The sequence below is a fragment of the Salvelinus alpinus genome, chromosome 3 (genome assembly GCF_045679555.1).
Source record: "Salvelinus alpinus chromosome 3, SLU_Salpinus.1, whole genome shotgun sequence".
Lineage (NCBI taxonomy): Eukaryota > Metazoa > Chordata > Actinopteri > Salmoniformes > Salmonidae > Salvelinus > Salvelinus alpinus.
This window is the reverse complement of record NC_092088.1, coordinates 110,205,397-110,231,808: the sequence shown is the minus strand read 5'-3', so window position 1 is coordinate 110,231,808 and position 26,412 is coordinate 110,205,397. Positions and strand designations below refer to the sequence as shown.

Sequence of the window (26,412 nt, the reverse complement as noted above, 5' to 3'; positions counted from 1 at the left end):
GGAGTCACACGGTGATATGTTGTGTGGTCCTCCTACTACGACTCCGGCTTGGAGTCACAAGGTGATATGTTGTGTGGTCCTCCTACTACGACTCCGGCTTGGAGTCACACGGTGATATGTTGTGTGGTCCTCCCACTACGACTCCGGCTTGGAGTCACACGGTGATATGTTGTGTGGTCCTCCCACTACGACTCCGGCTTGGAGTCACACGGTGATATGTTGTGTGGTCCTCCCACTACGACTCCGGCTTGGAGTCACACGGTGATATGTTGTGTGGTCCTCCCACTACGACTCCGGCTTGGAGTCACACGGTGATATGTTGTGTGGTCCTCCCACTACGACTCTTGCTTGGAGTCACACGGTGATATGTTGTGTGGTCCTCCCACTACGACTCTGGCTTGGAGTCACACGGTGATATGTTGTGTGGTCCTCCCACTACGACTCCGGCTTGGAGTCACAAGGTGATATGTTGTGTGGTCCTCCCACTACGACTCTGGCTTGGAGTCACACGGTGATATGTTGTGTGGTCCTCCCACTACGACTCTGGCTTGGAGTCACATGGTGATATGTTGTGTGGTCCTCCCACTACGACTCTGGCTTGGAGTCACACGGTGATATGTTGTGTGGTCCTCCCACTACGACTCCGGCTTGGAGTCACAAGGTGATATGTTGTGTGGTCCTCCCACTACGACTCTGGCTTGGAGTCACACGGTGATATGTTGTGTGGTCCTCCCACTACGACTCCGGCTTGGAGTCACAAGGTGATATGTTGTGTGGTCCTCCCACTACGACTCCGGCTTGGAGTCACACGGTGATATGTTGTGTGGTCCTCCCACTACGACTCCGGCTTGGAGTCACACGGTGATATGTTGTGTGGTCCTCCCACTACGACTCTGGCTTGGAGTCACACGGTGATATGTTGTGTGGTCCTCCTACTACGACTCCAGCTTGGAGCGATGATATGTTGTGTGGTCCTCCCACTACGACTCTGGCTTGGAGTCACACGGTGATATGTTGTGTGGTCCTCCCACTACGACTCTGGCTTGGAGTCACACGGTGATATGTTGTGTGGTCCTCCCACTACGACTCTGGCTTGGAGTCACACGGTGATATGTTGTGTGGTCCTCCCACTACGACTCCGGCTTGGAGTCACATGGTGATATGTTGTGTGGTCCTCCCACTACGACTCCGGCTTGGAGTCACACGGTGATATGTTGTGTGGTCCTCCCACTACGACTCCGGCTTGGAGTCACACGGTGATATGTTGTGTGGTCCTCCCACTACGACTCTGGCTTGGAGTCACACGGTGATATGTTGTGTGGTCCTCCCACTACGACTCCGGCTTGGAGTCACACGGTGATATGTTGTGTGGTCCTCCCACTACGACTCTGGCTTGGAGTCACACGGTGATATGTTGTGTGGTCCTCCCACTACGACTCCGGCTTGGAGTCACAAGGTGATATGTTGTGTGGTCCTCCCACTACGACTCTGGCTTGGAGTCACAAGGTGATATGTTGTGTGGTCCTCCCACTACGACTCTGGCTTGGAGTCACACGGTGATATGTTGTGTGGTCCTCCCACTACGACTCCGGCTTGGAGTCACAAGGTGATATGTTGTGTGGTCCTCCCACTACGACTCTGGCTTGGAGTCACACGGTGATATGTTGTGTGGTCCTCCCACTATGACTCCGGCTTGGAGTCACACGGTGATATGTTGTGTGGTCCTCCCACCTAACCCTAACCCCATCATGTGTTTGACCCCTAACCCTAACCCCACCATGTGTTTGACCCCTAACCCCACCATGTGTTTGACCCCTAACCCTAACCCCACCATGTGTTTGACCCCTAACCCTAACCCTAACCCCACCATGTGTTTGACCCCTAACCCCACCATGTGTTTGACCCCTAACCCCACCATGTGTTTGACCCGTAACCCTAACCCCACCATGTGTTTGACCCCTAACCCCACCATGTGTTTGACCCCTAACCCCACCATGTGTTTGACCCCTAACCCTAACCCCACCATGTGTTTGACCCCTAACCCTAACCCCACCATGTGTTTGACCCCTAACCCTAACCCCACCATGTGTTTGACCCCTAACCCCACCATGTGTTTGACCCCTAACCCTAACCCTAACCCCACCATGTGTTTGACCCCTAACCCTAACCCTAACCCCACCATGTGTTTGACCCCTAACCCCACCATGTGTTTGACCCCTAACCCTAACCCCACCATGTGTTTGACCCCTAACCCTAACCCCACCATGTGTTTGACCCCTAACTCTAACCCTAACCCCACCATGTGTTTGACCCCTAACCCCACCATGTGTTTGACCCCCCTGCTCTAGAGAGCCCCTGTTATGATGCTGAAACACTGATCAATCTAACATTCAACGGACAAACACAGTATTGGAATCGTCTAACTGATTTATCTTTCAACCACTTAAGATCCCAGTTTGTCGTCCTTCCACTGTGTTGTGCTAAGTGCCTCCAGTTTGTCGTCCTTCCACTGTGTTGTGCTAAGTGCCTCCAGTTTGTCGTCCTTCCACTGTGTTGTGCTAAGTGCCTCCAGTTTGTCGTCCTTCCACTGTGTTGTGCTAAGTGCCTCCAGTTTGTCGTCCTTCCACTGTGTTGTGCTAAGTGCCTCCAGTTTGTCGTCCTTCCACTGTGTTGTGCTAAGTGGCTCCAGTTTGTCGTCCTTCCACTGTGTTGTGCTAAGTGCCTCCAGTTTGTCGTCCTTCCACTGTGTTGTGCTAAGTGCCTCCAGTTTGTCGTCCTTCCACTGTGTTGTGCTAAGTGCCTCCAGTTTGTCGTCCTTCCACTGTGTTGTGCTAAGTGCCTCCAGTTTGTCGTCCTTCCACTGTGTTGTGCTAAGTGCCTCCAGTTTGTCGTCCTTCCACTGTGTTGTGCTAAGTGCCTCCAGTTTGTCGTCCTTCCACTGTGTTGTGCTAAGTGCCTCCAGTTTGTCGTCCTTCCACTGTGTTGTGCTAAGTGCCTCCAGTTTGTCGTCCTTCCACTGTGTTGTGCTAAGTGCCTCCAGTTTGTCGTCCTTCCACTGTGTTGTGCTAAGTGCCTCCAGTTTGTCGTCCTTCCACTGTGTTGTGCTAAGTGCCTCCAGTTTGTCGTCCTTCCACTGTGTTGTGCTAAGTGCCTCCAGTTTGTCGTCCTTCCACTGTGTTGTGCTAAGTGCCTCCAGTTTCAGTCCATCACTAATGCAGCTGTGTATGCCGTTGTGTTTCTGTAGAGCGGTCTAACTCCTCTACATGTAGCTGCTCACTATGATAACCAGAAAGTGGCTCTGCTGCTGCTGGACCAGGGAGCTTCACCGCACGCTGCTGCCAAGGTAGGTACCAGCTCCACATTTACGCCATTTAGCAGACGCTCTTATCCAGAGCCACTTACAGGATCAATAGGGTTAAATGGCTTGCACAAAGGCACATGATGGGCTCCCAGCCGGGAGTCCCATAGGGCGGCGCACAACTGGCCCAGCGTCATCCGGGTTAGGGGAGGCCGGGGTAGGTCATCATTGTAAATAATTATTTGTTCTTAACTGACTTGCCTAGTTAAATAAATGTTAAATAAAATAAAAAATCAACAGATGTTTCATCATTACCTGGATGATAGATGACTGTATATTACCTGGATGATAGATGACTGTATATTACCTGGATGATATATTACCTGGATGATAGATGACTGTATATTACCTGGATGATAGATGACTGTATATTACCTGGATGATAGATGACTGTATATTACCTGGATGATATATTACCTGGATGATAGATGACTGTATATTACCTGGATGATATATTACCTGGATGATAGATGACTGTATATTACCTGGATGATAGATGACTGTATATTACCTGGATGATATATTACCTGGATGATATATTACCTGGATGATAGATGACTGTATATTACCTGGATGATAGATGACTGTATATTACCTGGATGATAGATGACTGTATATTACCTGGATGATAGATGACTGTATATTACCTGGATGATATATTACCTGGATGATATATTACCTGGATGATAGATGACTGTATATTACCTGGATGATAGATGACTGTATATTACCTGGATGATATATTACCTGGATGATAGATGACTGTATATTACCTGGATGATATATGACTGTATATTACCTGGATGATATATGACTGTATATTACCTGGATGATATATTACCTGGATGATATATGACTGTATATTACCTGGATGATAGATGACTGTATATTACCTGGATGATATATTACCTGGATGATAGATGACTGTATATTACCTGGATGATATATGACTGTATATTACCTGGATGGTATATTACCTGGATGATAGATGACTGTATATTACCTGGATGATAGATGACTGTATATTACCTGGATGATATATTACCTGGATGATAGATGACTGTATATTACCTGGATGATATATGACTGTATATTACCTGGATGATATATGACTGTATATTACCTGGATGATAGATGACTGTATATTACCTGGATGATATATTACCTGGATGATAGATGACTGTATATTACCTGGATGATAGATGACTGTATATTACCTGGATGATAGATGACTGTATTTTACCTGGATGATAGATGACTGTATATTACCTGGATGATAGATGACTGTATATTACCTGGATGATAGATGACTGTATTTTACCTGGATGATATATTACCTGGATGATAGATGACTGTATATTACCTGGATGATATATGACTGTATATTACCTGGATGATAGATGACTGTATATTACCTGGATGATAGATGACTGTATATTACCTGGATGATATATTACCTGGATGATAGATGACTGTATATTACCTGGATGATATATGACTGTATATTACCTGGATGATAGATGACTGTATATTACCTGGATGATAGATGACTGTATATTACCTGGATGATATATTACCTGGATGATAGATGACTGTATATTACCTGGATGATATATTACCTGGATGATAGATGACTGTATATTACCTGGATGATATATTACCTGGATGATAGATGACTGTATATTACCTGGATGATAGATGCCTGTATATTACCTGGATGATAGATGACTGAATATTACCTGGATGATATATGACTGTATATTACCTGGATGATATATTACCTGGATGATAGATGACTGTATATTACCTGGATGATATATTACCTGGATGATAGATGACTGTATATTACCTGGATGATATATTACCTGGATGATATATTACCTGGATGATAGATGACTGTATATTACCTGGATGATATATTACCTGGATGATAGATTACTGTATATTACCTGGATGATATATGACTGTATATTACCTGGATGATAGATGACTGTATATTACCTGGATGATAGATGACTGTATATTACCTGGATGATAGATGACTGTATATTACCTGGATGATAGATGACTGTATATTACCTGGATGATAGATGACTGAATATTACCTGGATGATAGATGACTGTATATTACCTGGATGATATATTACCTGGATGATAGATGACTGTATATTACCTGGATGATAGATGACTGTATATTACCTGGATGATAGATGCCTGTATATTACCTGGATGATATATTACCTGGATGATAGATGCCTGTATATTACCTGGATGATACATTACCTGGATGATAGATGACTGTATATTACCTGGATGATAGATGACTGTATATTACCTGGATGATAGATGCCTGTATATTACCTGGATGATATATTACCTGGATGATATATGACTGTATATTACCTGGATGATATATTACCTGGATGATAGATGACTGTATATTACCTGGATGATATATTACCTGGATGATATATTACCTGGATGATAGATGACTGTATATTACCTGGATGATAGATGACTGTATATTACCTGGATGATATATTACCTGGATGATATATTACCTGGATGATAGATGACTGTATATTACCTGGATGATAGATGACTGTATATTACCTGGATGATAGATGACTGTATATTACCTGGATGATATATTACCTGGATGATAGATGACTGTATATTACCTGGATGATATATTACCTGGATGATATATTACCTGGATGATAGATGACTGTATATTACCTGGATGATATATTACCTGGATGATAGATGACTGTATATTACCTGGATGATAGATGACTGTATATTACCTGGATGATAGATGACTGTATATTACCTGGATGATATATTACCTGGATGATAGATGACTGTATATTACCTGGATGATATATTACCTGGATGATAGATGACTGTATATTACCTGGATGATAGATGACTGTATATTACCTGGATGATAGATGACTGTATATTACCTGGATGATATATTACCTGGATGATAGATGACTGTATATTACCTGGATGATATATTACCTGGATGATAGATGACTGTATATTACCTGGATGATAGATGACTGTATATTACCTGGATGATATATTACCTGGATGATAGATGACTGTATATTACCTGGATGATAGATGACTGTATATTACCTGGATGATAGATGACTGTATATTACCTGGATGATAGATGACTGTATATTACCTGGATGATATATTACCTGGATGATATATTACCTGGATGATAGATGACTGTATATTACCTGGATGATAGATGACTGTATATTACCTGGATGATATATTACCTGGATGATAGATGACTGTATATTACCTGGATGATATATGACTGTATATTACCTGGATGATATATGACTGTATATTACCTGGATGATATATTACCTGGATGATAGATGACTGTATATTACCTGGATGATATATTACCTGGATGATATATTACCTGGATGATAGATGACTGTATATTACCTGGATGATAGATGACTGTATATTACCTGGATGATATATTACCTGGATGATATATTACCTGGATGATAGATGACTGTATATTACCTGGATGATAGATGACTGTATATTACCTGGATGATAGATGACTGTATATTACCTGGATGATATATTACCTGGATGATAGATGACTGTATATTACCTGGATGATATATTACCTGGATGATATATTACCTGGATGATAGATGACTGTATATTACCTGGATGATATATTACCTGGATGATAGATGACTGTATATTACCTGGATGATAGATGACTGTATATTACCTGGATGATAGATGACTGTATATTACCTGGATGATATATTACCTGGATGATAGATGACTGTATATTACCTGGATGATATATTACCTGGATGATAGATGACTGTATATTACCTGGATGATAGATGACTGTATATTACCTGGATGATAGATGACTGTATATTACCTGGATGATATATTACCTGGATGATAGATGACTGTATATTACCTGGATGATATATTACCTGGATGATAGATGACTGTATATTACCTGGATGATAGATGACTGTATATTACCTGGATGATATATTACCTGGATGATATATTACCTGGATGATAGATGACTGTATATTACCTGGATGATAGATGACTGTATATTACCTGGATGATAGATGACTGTATATTACCTGGATGATAGATGACTGTATATTACCTGGATGATATATTACCTGGATGATATATTACCTGGATGATAGATGACTGTATATTACCTGGATGATAGATGACTGTATATTACCTGGATGATATATTACCTGGATGATAGATGACTGTATATTACCTGGATGATATATGACTGTATATTACCTGGATGATATATGACTGTATATTACCTGGATGATATATTACCTGGATGATATATGACTGTATATTACCTGGATGATAGATGACTGTATATTACCTGGATGATATATTACCTGGATGATAGATGACTGTATATTACCTGGATGATATATGACTGTATATTACCTGGATGGTATATTACCTGGATGATAGATGACTGTATATTACCTGGATGATAGATGACTGTATATTACCTGGATGATATATTACCTGGATGATAGATGACTGTATATTACCTGGATGATATATGACTGTATATTACCTGGATGATATATGACTGTATATTACCTGGATGATAGATGACTGTATATTACCTGGATGATATATTACCTGGATGATAGATGACTGTATATTACCTGGATGATAGATGACTGTATATTACCTGGATGATAGATGACTGTATTTTACCTGGATGATAGATGACTGTATATTACCTGGATGATAGATGACTGTATATTACCTGGATGATAGATGACTGTATTTTACCTGGATGATATATTACCTGGATGATAGATGACTGTATATTACCTGGATGATATATGACTGTATATTACCTGGATGATAGATGACTGTATATTACCTGGATGATAGATGACTGTATATTACCTGGATGATATATTACCTGGATGATAGATGACTGTATATTACCTGGATGATATATGACTGTATATTACCTGGATGATAGATGACTGTATATTACCTGGATGATAGATGACTGTATATTACCTGGATGATATATTACCTGGATGATAGATGACTGTATATTACCTGGATGATATATTACCTGGATGATAGATGACTGTATATTACCTGGATGATATATTACCTGGATGATAGATGACTGTATATTACCTGGATGATAGATGCCTGTATATTACCTGGATGATAGATGACTGAATATTACCTGGATGATATATGACTATATATTACCTGGATGATATATTACCTGGATGATAGATGACTGTATATTACCTGGATGATATATTACCTGGATGATAGATGACTGTATATTACCTGGATGATATATTACCTGGATGATATATTACCTGGATGATAGATGACTGTATATTACCTGGATGATATATTACCTGGATGATAGATTACTGTATATTACCTGGATGATATATGACTGTATATTACCTGGATGATAGATGACTGTATATTACCTGGATGATAGATGACTGTATATTACCTGGATGATAGATGACTGTATATTACCTGGATGATAGATGACTGTATATTACCTGGATGATAGATGACTGAATATTACCTGGATGATAGATGACTGTATATTACCTGGATGATATATTACCTGGATGATAGATGACTGTATATTACCTGGATGATAGATGACTGTATATTACCTGGATAATAGATGCCTGTATATTACCTGGATGATATATTACCTGGATGATAGATGCCTGTATATTACCTGGATGATACATTACCTGGATGATAGATGACTGTATATTACCTGGATGATAGATGACTGTATATTACCTGGATGATAGATGCCTGTATATTACCTGGATGATATATTACCTGGATGATATATGACTGTATATTACCTGGATGATATATTACCTGGATGATAGATGACTGTATATTACCTGGATGATATATTACCTGGATGATATATTACCTGGATGATAGATGACTGTATATTACCTGGATGATAGATGACTGTATATTACCTGGATGATATATTACCTGGATGATATATTACCTGGATGATAGATGACTGTATATTACCTGGATGATAGATGACTGTATATTACCTGGATGATAGATGACTGTATATTACCTGGATGATATATTACCTGGATGATAGATGACTGTATATTACCTGGATGATATATTACCTGGATGATATATTACCTGGATGATAGATGACTGTATATTACCTGGATGATATATTACCTGGATGATAGATTACTGTATATTACCTGGATGATATATGACTGTATATTACCTGGATGATAGATGACTGTATATTACCTGGATGATATATTACCTGGATGATAGATGACTGTATATTACCTGGATGATATATGACTGTATATTACCTGGATGATAGATGACTGTATATTACCTGGATGATATATGACTGTATATTACCTGGATGATATATTACCTGGATGATAGATGACTGTATATTACCTGGATGATATATGACTGTATATTACCTGGATGATAGATGACTGTATATTACCTGGATGATAGATGACTGTATATTACCTGGATGATAGATGACTGTATATTACCTGGATGATAGATGACTGTATATTACCTGGATGATAGATGACTGTATATTACCTGGATGATATATGACTGTATATTACCTGGATGATATATTACCTGGATGATAGATGACTGTATATTACCTGGATGATATATGACTGTATATTACCTGGATGATATATTAATTGGATGATAGATGACTGTATATTACCTGGATGATATATTACCTGGATGATAGATGACTGTATATTACCTGGATGATATATTACCTGGATGATATATTACCTGGATGATAGATGACTGTATATTACCTGCATGATATATTACCTGGATGATAGATGACTGTATATTACCTGGATGATAGATGACTCTATATTACCTGGATGATATATGACTGTATATTACCTGGATGATAGATGACTGTATATTACCTGGATGATATATGACTGTATATTACCTGGATGATATATTACCTGGATGATAGATGACTGTATATTACCTGGATGATATATGACTGTATATTACCTGGATGATAGATGACTGTATATTACCTGGATGATAGATGACTGTATATTACCTGGATGATATATGACTGTATATTACCTGGATGATAGATGACTGTATATTACCTGGATGATAGATGACTGTATATTACCTGGATGATAGATGCCTGTATATTACCTGGATGATATATTACCTGGATGATAGATGACTGTATATTACCTGGATGATAGATGACTGTATATTACCTGGATGATATATTACCTGGATGATAGATGACTGTATATTACCTGGATGATATATTACCTGGATGATATATTACCTGGATGATAGATGACTGTATATTACCTGGATGATATATTACCTGGATGATAGATTACTGTATATTACATGGATGATATATGACTGTATATTACCTGGATGATAAATGACTGTATATTACCTGGATGATATATTACCTGGATGATAGATGACTGTATATTACCTGGATGATAGATGACTGTATATTACCTGGATGATATATGACTGTATATTACCTGGATGATAGATGACTGTATATTACCTGGATGATATATGACTGTATATTACCTGGATGATATATTACCTGGATGATAGATGACTGTATATTACCTGGATGATATATGACTGTATATTACCTGGATGATAGATGACTGTATATTACCTGGATGATATATGACTGTATATTACCTGGATGATAGATGACTGTATATTACCTGGATGATAGATGACTGTATATTACCTGGATGATAGATGACTGTATATTACCTGGATGATATATGACTGTATATTACCTGGATGATATATTACCTGGATGATAGATGACTGTATATTACCTGGATGATATATGACTGTATATTACCTGGATGATATATTACCTGGATGATAGATGACTGTATATTACCTGGATGATATATTACCTGGATGATAGATGACTGTATATTACCTGGATGATAGATGACTGTATATTACCTGGATGATAGATGACTGTATATTACCTGGATGATAGATGACTGTATATTACCTGGATGATATATTACCTGGATGATAGATGACTGTATATTACCTGGATGATAGATGACTGTATATTACCTGGATGATAGATGACTGTATATTACCTGGATGATATATTAACTGGATGATAGATGACTGTATATTACCTGGATGATATATTACCTGGATGATAGATGACTGTATATTACCTGGATGATATATTACCTGGATGATATATTACCTGGATGATAGATGACTGTATATTACCTGGATGATATATTACCTGGATGATAGATGACTGTATATTACCTGGATGATATATGACTGTATATTACCTGGATGATAGATGACTGTATATTACCTGGATGATATATTACCTGGATGATAGATGACTGTATATTACCTGGATGATAGATGACTGTATATTACCTGGATGATATATGACTGTATATTACCTGGATGATAGATGACTGTATATTACCTGGATGATATATGACTGTATATTACCTGGATGATATATTACCTGGATGATAGATGACTGTATATTACCTGGATGATATATGACTGTATATTACCTGGATGATAGATGACTGTATATTACCTGGATGATAGATGACTGTATATTACCTGGATGATATATGACTGTATATTACCTGGATGATAGATGCCTGTATATTACCTGGATGATATATTACCTGGATGATAGATGACTGTATATTACCTGGATGATAGATGACTGTATATTACCTGGATGATAGATGCCTGTATATTACCTGGATGATATATTACCTGGATGATAGATGACTGTATATTACCTGGATGATATATGACTGTATATTACCTGGATGATATATTACCTGGATGATAGATGACTGTATATTACCTGGATGATAGATGACTGTATATTACCTGGATGATAGATGCCTGTATATTACCTGGATGATATATTACCTGGATGATAGATGACTGTATATGACCTGGATGATAGATGACTGTATATTACCTGGATGATAGATGCCTGTATATTACCTGGATGATATATTACCTGGATGATATATGACTGTATATTACCTGGATGATATATTACCTGGATGATAGATGACTGTATATTACCTGGATGATATATTACCTGGATGATATATTACCTGGATGATAGATGACTGTATATTACCTGGATGATAGATGACTGTATATTACCTGGATGATATATTACCTGGATGATAGATGACTGTATATTACCTGGATGATATATTACCTGGATGATATATTACCTGGATGATAGATGACTGTATATTACCTGGATGATATATTACCTGGATGATAGATGACTGTATATTACCTGGATGATATATGACTGTATATTACCTGGATGATAGATGACTGTATATTACCTGGATGATATATTACCTGGATGATAGATGACTGTATATTACCTGGATGATAGATGACTGTATATTACCTGGATGATATATGACTGTATATTACCTGGATGATAGATGACTGTATATTACCTGGATGATATATGACTGTATATTACCTGGATGATATATTACCTGGATGATAGATGACTGTATATTACCTGGATGATATATGACTGTATATTACCTGGATGATAGATGACTGTATATTACCTGGATGATAGATGACTGCATATTACCTGGATGATAGATGACTGTATATTACCTGGATGATAGATGACTGTATATTACCTGGATGATATATTACCTGGATGATAGATGACTGTATATTACCTGGATGATATATGACTGTATATTACCTGGATGATATATTACCTGGATGATAGATGACTGTATATTACCTGGATGATATATTACCTGGATGATAGATGACTGTATATTACCTGGATGATATATGACTGTATATTACCTGGATGATAGATGACTGTATATTACCTGGATGATATATTACCTGGATGATAGATGACTGTATATTACCTGCATGATATATTACCTGGATGATAGATGACTGTATATTACCTGGATGATATATTACCTGGATGATAGATGACTGTATATTACCTGGATGATATATGACTGTATATTACCTGGATGATAGATGACTGTATATTACCTGGATGATATATTACCTGGATGATAGATGACTGTATATTACCTGGATGATAGATGACTGTATATTACCTGGATGATAGATGACTGTATATTACCTGGATGATATATTACCTGGATGATATATTACCTGGATGATAGATGACTGTATATTACCTGGATGATATATGACTGTATATTACCTGGATGATATATTACCTGGATGATATATTACCTGGATTATAGATGACTGTATATTACCTGGATGATATATTACCTGGATGATAGATGACTGTATATTACCTGGATGATATATGACTGTATATTACCTGGATGATAGATGACTGTATATTACCTGGATGATATATTACCTGGATGATAGATGACTGTATATTACCTGGATGATATATTACCTGGATGATAGATGACTGTATATTACCTGGATGATATATTACCTGGATGATAGATGACTGTATATTACCTGGATGATATATGACTGTATATTACCTGGATGATAGATGACTGTATATTACCTGGATGATATATTACCTGGATGATAGATGACTGTATATTACCTGGATGATAGATGACTGTATATTACCTGGATGATATATGACTGTATATTACCTGGATGATAGATGACTGTATATTACCTGGATGATATATGACTGTATATTACCTGGATGATATATTACCTGGATGATAGATGACTGTATATTACCTGGATGATATATGACTGTATATTACCTGGATGATAGATGACTGTATATTACCTGGATGATATATGACTGTATATTACCTGGATGATAGATGACTGTATATTACCTGGATGATATATTACCTGGATGATAGATGACTGTATATTACCTGGATGATATATGACTGTATATTACCTGGATGATATATTACCTGGATGATATATTACCTGGATGATAGATGACTGTATATTACCTGGATGATATATTACCTGGATGATAGATGACTGTATATTACCTGGATGATATATGACTGTATATTACCTGGATGATAGATGACTGTATATTACCTGGATGATATATGACTGTATATTACCTGGATGATAGATGACTGTATATTACCTGGATGATATATTACCTGGATGATAGATGACTGTATATTACCTGGATGATAGATGACTGTATATTACCTGGATGATATATGACTGTATATTACCTGGATGATAGATGACTGTATATTACCTGGATGATATATGACTGTATATTACCTGGATGATATATTACCTGGATGATAGATGACTGTATATTACCTGGATGATATATGACTGTATATTACCTGGATGATAGATGACTGTATATTACCTGGATGATATATGACTGTATATTACCTGGATGATAGATGACTGTATATTACCTGGATGATATATTACCTGGATGATAGATGACTGTATATTACCTGGATGATATATGACTGTATATTACCTGGATGATATATTACCTGGATGATATATTACCTGGATGATAGATGACTGTATATTACCTGGATGATATATTACCTGGATGATAGATGACTGTATATTACCTGGATGATATATGACTGTATATTACCTGGATGATAGATGACTGTATATTACCTGGATGATATATTACCTGGATGATAGATGACTGTATATTACCTGGATGATATATTACCTGGATGATAGATGACTGTATATTACCTGGATGATATATTACCTGGATGATAGATGACTGTATATTACCTGGATGATATATGACTGTATATTACCTGGATGATAGATGACTGTATATTACCTGGATGATATATTACCTGGATGATAGATGACTGTATATTACCTGGATGATAGATGACTGTATATTACCTGGATGATAGATGACTGTATATTACCTGGATGATATATTACCTGGATGATAGATGACTGTATATTACCTGGATGATAGATGACTGTATATTACCTGGATGATATATTACCTGGATGATATATTACCTGGATGATAGATGACTGTATATTACCTGGATGATATATTACCTGGATGATATATGACTGTATATTACCTGGATGATAGATGACTGTATATTACCTGGATGATATATTACCTGGATGATAGATGACTGTATATTACCTGGATGATAGATGACTGTATATTACCTGGATGATATATTACCTGGATGATATATGACTGTATATTACCTGGATGATAGATGACTGTATATTACCTGGATGATATATTACCTGGATGATAGATGACTGTATATTACCTGGATGATATATGACTGTATATTACCTGGATGATAGATGACTGTATATTACCTGGATGATATATTACCTGGATGATAGATGACTGTATATTACCTGGATGATAGATGACTGTATATTACCTGGATGATATATTACCTGGATGATATATTACCTGGATGATAGATGACTGTATATTACCTGGATGATATATTACCTGGATGATATATGACTGTATATTACCTGGATGATAGATGACTGTATATTACCTGGATGATATATTACCTGGATGATAGATGACTGTATATTTCCTGGATGATAGATGACTGTATATTACCTGGATGATAGATGACTGTATATTACCTGGATGATAGATGACTGTATATTACCTGGATGATAGATGACTGTATATTACCTGGATGATAGATGACTGTATATTACCTGGATGATATATTACCTGGATGATAGATGACTGTATATTACCTGGATGATATATGACTGTATATTACCTGGATGATATATTACCTGGATGATATATTACCTGGATGATAGATGACTGTATATTACCTGGATGATATATTACCTGGATGATAGATGACTGTATATTACCTGGATGATAGATGACTGTATATTACCTGGATGATAGATGACTGTATATTACCTGGATGATATATTACCTGGATGATAGATGACTGTATATTACCTGGATGATATATTACCTGGATGATAGATGACTGTATATTACCTGGATGATATATTACCTGGATGATAGATGACTGTATATTACCTGGATGATATATGACTGTATATTACCTGGATGATAGATGACTGTATATTACCTGGATGATATATTACCTGGATGATAGATGACTGTATATTACCTGGATGATAGATGACTGTATATTACCTGGATGATAGATGACTGTATATTACCTGGATGATATATTACCTGGATGATAGATGACTGTATATTACCTGGATGATATATGACTGTATATTACCTGGATGATATATTACCTGGATGATAGATGACTGTATATTACCTGGATGATAGATGACTGTATATTACCTGGATGATATATTACCTGGATGATAGATGACTGTATATTACCTGGATGATATATTACCTGGATGATAGATGACTGTATATTACCTGGATGATATATTACCTGGATGATAGATGACTGTATATTACCTGGATGATATATGACTGTATATTACCTGGATGATAGATGACTGTATATTACCTGGATGATATATTACCTGGATGATAGATGACTGTATATTACCTGGATGATAGATGACTGTATATTACCTGGATGATATATGACTGTATATTACCTGGATGATAGATGACTGTATATTACCTGGATGATATATGACTGTATATTACCTGGATGATATATTACCTGGATGATAGATGACTGTATATTACCTGGATGATATATGACTGTATATTACCTGGATGATAGATGACTGTATATTACCTGGATGATAGATGACTGTATATTACCTGGATGATAGATGACTGTATATTACCTGGATGATAGATGACTGTATATTACCTGGATGATATATTACCTGGATGATAGATGACTGTATATTACCTGGATGATATATTACCTGGATGATAGATGACTGTATATTACCTGGATGATATATGACTGTATATTACCTGGATGATAGATGACTGTATATTACCTGGATGATATATTACCTGGATGATAGATGACTGTATATTACCTGCATGATATATTACCTGGATGATAGATGACTGTATATTACCTGGATGATATATTACCTGGATGATAGATGACTGTATATTACCTGGATGATATATGACTGTATATTACCTGGATGATAGATGACTGTATATTACCTGGATGATATATTACCTGGATGATAGATGACTGTATATTACCTGGATGATAGATGACTGTATATTACCTGGATGATAGATGACTGTATATTACCTGGATGATATATTACCTGGATGATAGATGACTGTATATTACCTGGATGATATATGACTGTATATTACCTGGATGATATATTACCTGGATGATATATTACCTGGATGATAGATGACTGTATATTACCTGGATGATATATTACCTGGATGATAGATGACTGTATATTACCTGGATGATATATGACTGTATATTACCTGGATGATAGATGACTGTATATTACCTGGATGATATATTACCTGGATGATAGATGACTGTATATTACCTGGATGATATATTACCTGGATGATAGATGACTGTATATTACCTGGATGATATATTACCTGGATGATAGATGACTGTATATTACCTGGATGATATATGACTGTATATTACCTGGATGATAGATGACTGTATATTACCTGGATGATATATTACCTGGATGATAGATGACTGTATATTACCTGGATGATAGATGACTGTATATTACCTGGATGATATATGACTGTATATTACCTGGATGATAGATGACTGTATATTACCTGGATGATATATGACTGTATATTACCTGGATGATATATTACCTGGATGATAGATGACTGTATATTACCTGGATGATATATGACTGTATATTACCTGGATGATAGATGACTGTATATTACCTGGATGATATATGACTGTATATTACCTGGATGATAGATTACTGTATATTACCTGGATGATATATTACCTGGATGATAGATGACTGTATATTACCTGGATGATATATGACTGTATATTACCTGGATAATATATTACCTGGATGATATATTACCTGGATGATAGATGACTGTATATTACCTGGATGATATATTACCTGGATGATAGATGACTGTATATTACCTGGATGATATATGACTGTATATTACCTGGATGATATATTACCTGGATGATATATTACCTGGATGATAGATGACTGTATATTACCTGGATGATATATTACCTGGATGATAGATGACTGTATATTACCTGATGATATATGACTGTATATTACCTGGATGATAGATGACTGTATATTACCTGGATGATATATTACCTGGATGATAGATGACTGTATATTACCTGGATGATATATTACCTGGATGATAGATGACTGTATATTACCTGGATGATATATTACCTGGATGATAGATGACTGTATATTACCTGGATGATAGATGACTGTATATTACCTGGATGATATATGACTGTATATTACCTGGATGATAGATGACTGTATATTACCTGGATGATATATGACTGTATATTACCTGGATGATATATTACCTGGATGATAGATGACTGTATATTACCTGGATGATAGATGACTGTATATTACCTGGATAATATATTACCTGGATGATATATGACTGTATATTACCTGGATGATAGATGACTGTATATTACCTGGATGATATATGACTGTATATTACCTGGATGATAGATGACTGTATATTACCTGGATGATATATGACTGTATATTACCTGGATGATATATTACCTGGATGATAGATGACTGTATATTACCTGGATGATATATGACTGTATATTACCTGGATGATAGATGACTGTATATTACCTGGATGATATATGACTGTATATTACCTGGATGATAGATTACTGTATATTACCTGGATGATATATTACCTGGATGATAGATGACTGTATATTACCTGGATGATATATGACTGTATATTACCTGGATAATATATTACCTGGATGATATATTACCTGGATGATAGATGACTGTATATTACCTGGATGATATATTACCTGGATGATAGATGACTGTATATTACCTGGATGATATATGACTGTATATTACCTGGATGATATATTACCTGGATGATATATTACCTGGATGATAGATGACTGTATATTACCTGGATGATATATTACCTGGATGATAGATGACTGTATATTACCTGGATGATATATGACTGTATATTACCTGGATGATAGATGACTGTATATTACCTGGATGATATATTACCTGGATGATAGATGACTGTATATTACCTGGATGATATATTACCTGGATGATAGATGACTGTATATTACCTGGATGATATATTACCTGGATGATAGATGACTGTATATTACCTGGATGATAGATGACTGTATATTACCTGGATGATATATGACTGTATATTACCTGGATGATAGATGACTGTATATTACCTGGATGATATATGACTGTATATTACCTGGATGATATATTACCTGGATGATAGATGACTGTATATTACCTGGATGATAGATGACTGTATATTACCTGGATGATAGATGACTGTATATTACCTGGATGATAGATGACTGTATATTACCTGGATGATAGATGACTGTATATTACCTGGATGATATATGACTGTATATTACCTGGATGATATATTACCTGGATGATAGATGACTGTATATTACCTGGATGATATATGACTGTATATTACCTGGATGATAGATGACTGTATATTACCTGGATGATAGATGACTGTATATTACCTGGATGATAGATGACTGTATATTACCTGGATGATAGATGACTGTATATTACCTGGATGATATATTACCTGGATGATAGATGACTGTATATTACCTGGATGATATATTACCTGGATGATAGATGACTGTATATTACCTGGATGATATATGACTGTATATTACCTGGATGATAGATGACTGTATATTACCTGGATGATATATTACCTGGATGATAGATGACTGTATATTACCTGCATGATATATTACCTGGATGATAGATGACTGTATATTACCTGGATGATATATTACCTGGATGATAGATGACTGTATATTACCTGGATGATATATGACTGTATATTACCTGGATGATAGATGACTGTATATTACCTGGATGATATATTACCTGGATGATAGATGACTGTATATTACCTGGATGATAGATGAATGTATATTACCTGGATGATAGATGACTGTATATTACCTGGATGATATATTACCTGGATGATAGATGACTGTATATTACCTGGATGATATATGACTGTATATTACCTGGATGATATATTACCTGGATGATATATTACCTGGATGATAGATGACTGTATATTACCTGGATGATATATTACCTGGATGATAGATGACTGTATATTACCTGGATGATATATGACTGTATATTACCTGGATGATAGATGACTGTATATTACCTGGATGATATATTACCTGGATGATAGATGACTGTATATTACCTGGATGATATATTACCTGGATGATAGATGACTGTATATTACCTGGATGATATATTACCTGGATGATAGATGACTGTATATTACCTGGATGATATATGACTGTATATTACCTGGATGATAGATGACTGTATATTACCTGGATGATATATTACCTGGATGATAGATGACTGTATATTACCTGGATGATAGATGACTGTATATTACCTGGATGATATATGACTGTATATTACCTGGATGATAGATGACTGTATATTACCTGGATGATATATGACTGTATATTACCTGGATGATATATTACCTGGATGATAGATGACTGTATATTACCTGGATGATATATGACTGTATATTACCTGGATGATAGATGACTGTATATTACCTGGATGATATATGACTGTATATTACCTGGATGATAGATTACTGTATATTACCTGGATGATATATTACCTGGATGATAGATGACTGTATATTACCTGGATGATATATGACTGTATATTACCTGGATGATATATTACCTGGATGATATATTACCTGGATGATAGATGACTGTATATTACCTGGATGATATATTACCTGGATGATAGATGACTGTATATTACCTGGATGATATATGACTGTATATTACCTGGATGATATATTACCTGGATGATATATTACCTGGATGATAGATGACTGTATATTACCTGGATGATATATGACTGTATATTACCTGGATGATAGATGACTGTATATTACCTGGATGATATATTACCTGGATGATAGATGACTGTATATTACCTGGATGATATATTACCTGGATGATAGATGACTGTATATTACCTGGATGATATATTACCTGGATGATAGATGACTGTATATTACCTGGATGATAGATGACTGTATATTACCTGGATGATATATGACTGTATATTACCTGGATGATAGATGACTGTATATTACCTGGATGATATATGACTGTATATTACCTGGATGATATATTACCTGGATGATAGATGACTGTATATTACCTGGATGATAGATGACTGTATATTACCTGGATGATAGATGACTGTATATTACCTGGATGATAGATGACTGTATATTACCTGGATGATAGATGACTGTATATTACCTGGATGATATATGACTGTATATTACCTGGATGATATATTACCTGGATGATAGATGACTGTATATTACCTGGATGATATATGACTGTATATTACCTGGATGATAGATGACTGTATATTACCTGGATGATAGATGACTGTATATTACCTGGATGATAGATGACTGTATATTACCTGGATGATAGATGACTGTATATTACCTGGATGATAGATGACTGTATATTACCTGGATGATAGATGACTGTATATTACCTGGATGATATATTAACTGGATGATAGATGACTGTATATTACCTGGATGATATATTACCTGGATGATAGATGACTGTATATTACCTGGATGATATATGACTGTATATTACCTGGATGATAGATGACTGTATATTACCTGGATGATATATTACCTGGATGATAGATGACTGTATATTACCTGGATGATAGATGACTGTATATTACCTGGATGATAGATGACTGTATATTACCTGGATGATATATTACCTGGATGATAGATGACTGTATATTACCTGGATGATATATTACCTGGATGATAGATGACTGTATATTACCTGGATGATATATTACCTGGATGATAGATGACTGTATATTACCTGGATGATAGATGACTGTATATTACCTGGATGATATATTACCTGGATGATAGATGACTGTATATTACCTGGATGATATATTACCTGGATGATAGATGACTGTATATTACCTGGATGATATATTACCTGGATGATAGATGACTGTATATTACCTGGATGATATATTACCTGGATGATATATTACCTGGATGATAGATGACTGTATATTACCTGGATGATAGATGACTGTATATTACCTGGATGATATATTACCTGGATGATAGATGACTGTATATTACCTGGATGATATATTACCTGGATAATAGATGACTGTATATTACCTGGATGATATATTACCTGGATGATATATTACCTGGATGATAGATGACTGTATATTACCTGGATGATAGATGACTGTATATTACCTGGATGATATATTACCTGGATAATAGATGACTGTATATTACCTGGATGATAGATGACTGTATATTACCTGGATGATATATTACCTGGATGATAGATGACTGTATATTACCTGGATGATATATTACCTGGATGATAGATGACTGTATATTACCTGGATGATATATTACCTGGATGATAGATGACTGTATATTACCTGGATGATAGATGACTGTATATTACCTGGATGATATATTACCTGGATGATAGATGACTGTATATTACCTGGATGATATATTACCTGGATGATAGATGACTGTATATTACCTGGATGATATATTACCTGGATGATATATTACCTGGATGATAGATGACTGTATATTACCTGGATGATAGATGACTGTATATTACCTGGATGATATATTACCTGGATGATAGATGACTGTATATTACCTGGATGATATATTACCTGGATAATAGATGACTGTATATTACCTGGATGATATATTACCTGGATGATATATTACCTGGATGATAGATGACTGTATATTACCTGGATGATAGATGACTGTATATTACCTGGATGATATATTACCTGGATAATAGATGACTGTATATTACCTGGATGATAGATGACTGTATATTACCTGGATGATAGATGACTGTATATTACCTGGATGATAGATGACTGTATATTACCCGGATGACATGTACAGTAGCTAACACACTGTCATTACAAAGGGTACCCTCCTCTCTACCAAACTGTTTTCATGTGTGGTAACATGTTCTGTCTGTGGTGTAGAATGGGTACCCTCATCTGTGGTGTAATATGTTATATCTGGTGTAGAATGGGTACCCTCCTCTGTGGTGTAATATGTTATATCTATGGTGTAGAATGGGTACCCTCCTCTGTGGTGTAATATGTTATATCTGTGGTGTAGAGTGGTACCCTCCTCTGTGGTGTAATATGTTATGTCTGTGGTGTAGAATGGGTACCCTCCTCTGTGGTGTAATATGTTATATCTGTGGTGTAGAGTGGTACCCTCCTCTGTGGTGTAATATGTTATGTCTGTGGTGTAGAATGGGTACCATACTCTGTGGTGTAATATGTTATATCTGTGGTGTAGAATGGGTACCCTCCTCTGTGGTGTAATATGTTATATCTGTGGTGTAGAATGGGTACCCTCCTCTGTGGTGTAATATGTTATATATGTGGTGTAGAATGGGTACCCTCCTCTGTGGTGTAATATGTTCTGTCTGTGGTGTAGAATGGGTACCCTCCTCTGTGGTGTAATATGTTATATCTATGGTGTAGAATGGGTACCCTCCTCTGTGGTGTAATATGTTATGTCTGTGGTGTAGAATGGGTACCCTCCTCTGTGGTGTAATATGTTCTGTCTGTGGTGTAGAATGGGTACCCTCCTCTGTGGTGTAATATGTTCTGTCTGTGGTGTAGAATGGGTACCCTCCTCTGTGGTGTAATACGTTCTGTCTGTGGTGTAGAATGGCTATACTCCTCTCCACATCGCGGCTAAGAAGAACCAGATGGAGATCGCCACGACGCTGCTGGAGTACGGAGCCGACACCAACGCTATGACACGTCAGGGCATCACACCGCTGCACCTGGCCTCTCAGGAGGGCAACGTAGACATCGTTACCCTGCTACTGGCCAGGGACGCCACCATCAGCTTGGGCAACAAGGTGGGGGTTAGGGGTCAGGGGTTAGGGTTGTCCTGTCCTGTATTCTGATGTGTTATGTCCTGTCCTGTGTCATGTCCTGTGTTGTAATGTGTTATGTCCTGTCCTGTCCTGTGTTGTAATGTGTTTTGTCCTGTCCTGTGTCCTGTCCTGTGTTGTAATGTGTTTTGTCCTGTCCTGTGTCCTGTCCTGTGTTGTAATGTGTTATGTCCTGTCCTGTGTCCTGTGTTGTAATGTGTTATGTCCTGTCCTGTGTCCTGTCCTGTGTTGTAATGTGTTATGTCCTGTCATGTGTCCTGTCCTGTGTTGTAATGTATTATGTCCTGTCCTGTGTCCTGTTCTGTGTTGTAATGTGTTTTGTCCTGTCCTGTGTCCTGTCCTGTGTTGTAATGTGTTATGTCCTGTCCTGTGTCCTCTCCTCTCAGAGTGGTCTGACTCCTCTCCACCTGGCAGCTCAGGACGACAAGGTCAACGTAGCTGAGGTGCTGGTTAACCAGGGGGCCACGGTTGACCCAGAGACTAAGGTACACATGCACGTACACACCACATGTTCAGCTCTGGCCAGACAGCTGTGTAGGTCAGCTAGTCCCTCCTCACACCTCACTGCAGAACACTCATTGAGAAACACAACAGAGAGACCAGAAGCTAGAAACCAGAGAGGAGAGCGAGACAAGACGGTCTAGAAACCCAGAGAGGAGACCAGAAGGACTAGAAACCAGGAGAGAGAGACCAGGAGGACTAGAAACCTAGAGAGAGACCAGAAGGACTAGAAACCAGGAGAGAGAGACCAGGAGGACTAGAAACCTAGAGAGAGACCAGAAGGACTAGAAACCAGGAGAGGAGAGCGAGACTAGAAGGTCTAGAAACCCAGAGAGAGAGACCAGGAGGACTAGAAACCTAGAGAGAGACCAGAAGGACTAGAAACCAGGAGAGCGAGACCAGAAGGACTAGAAACCAGGAGAGGAGAGCGAGACCAGAAGGTCTAGAAACCCAGAGAGAGAGACCAGAAGGACTAGAAACCCAGAGAGGAGAGCGAGACCAGAAGGTCTAGAAACCCAGAGAGAGAGACCAGGAGGACTAGAAACGCAGAGAGGAGAGCGAGACCAGAAGGTCTAGAAACCAGAGAGGAGAGACCAGAAGGACTAGAAACCTAGAGAGAGAGACCAGGAAGACTAGAAACCAGGAGAGAGAGACCAGAAGGTCTAGAAACCAGAGAGGAGAGACCAGAAGGACTAGAAACCTAGAGAGAGAGACCAGAAGGACTAGAAACCAGAGAGAGAGAGACCAGGAAGAGAAAGGAGAGCGACCAAAGAGAGGGAGAGAGAGAGAAAGTTCACAGAGAGAGAGGAAGTCCCCAGAGAGATGAGAGAGAAGGACCAGAGAGATCAGAGAGAAGGACCAGAGAGATCAGAGAGAAAGACCAGAGAGACGAGAGAGAAGGACCAGAGAGATCAGAGAGAAGGACCAGAGAGATCAGAGAGAAAGACCAGAGAGACGAGAGAGAAGGACCAGAGAGATCAGAGAGAAAGACCAGAGAGATCAGAGAGAAGGACCAGAGAGATCAGAGAGAAGGACCAGAGAGATGAGAGAGAAGGACCAGAGAGATGAGAGAGAAGGACCAGAGAGATCAGAGAGAAGGACCAGAGA

General features: G+C 37.4%; 1 protein-coding gene across 1 annotated transcript in view; it reads left to right on the top strand.

Moving 5' to 3' along the window:
• The window catches only part of LOC139569899 (ankyrin-3-like), a 195,762-nt gene that overhangs the window by 161,415 nt on the left and 7,935 nt on the right, over window positions 1–26,412 (top strand). Inside the window, exons 17-19 of the mRNA XM_071391224.1 lie at window positions 3,245–3,343; window positions 24,571–24,768; window positions 25,191–25,289. Coding sequence (XP_071247325.1) covers window positions 3,245–3,343; window positions 24,571–24,768; window positions 25,191–25,289 — 396 coding nt within the window. The remainder of the gene's footprint in view (window positions 1–3,244; window positions 3,344–24,570; window positions 24,769–25,190; window positions 25,290–26,412) is intronic.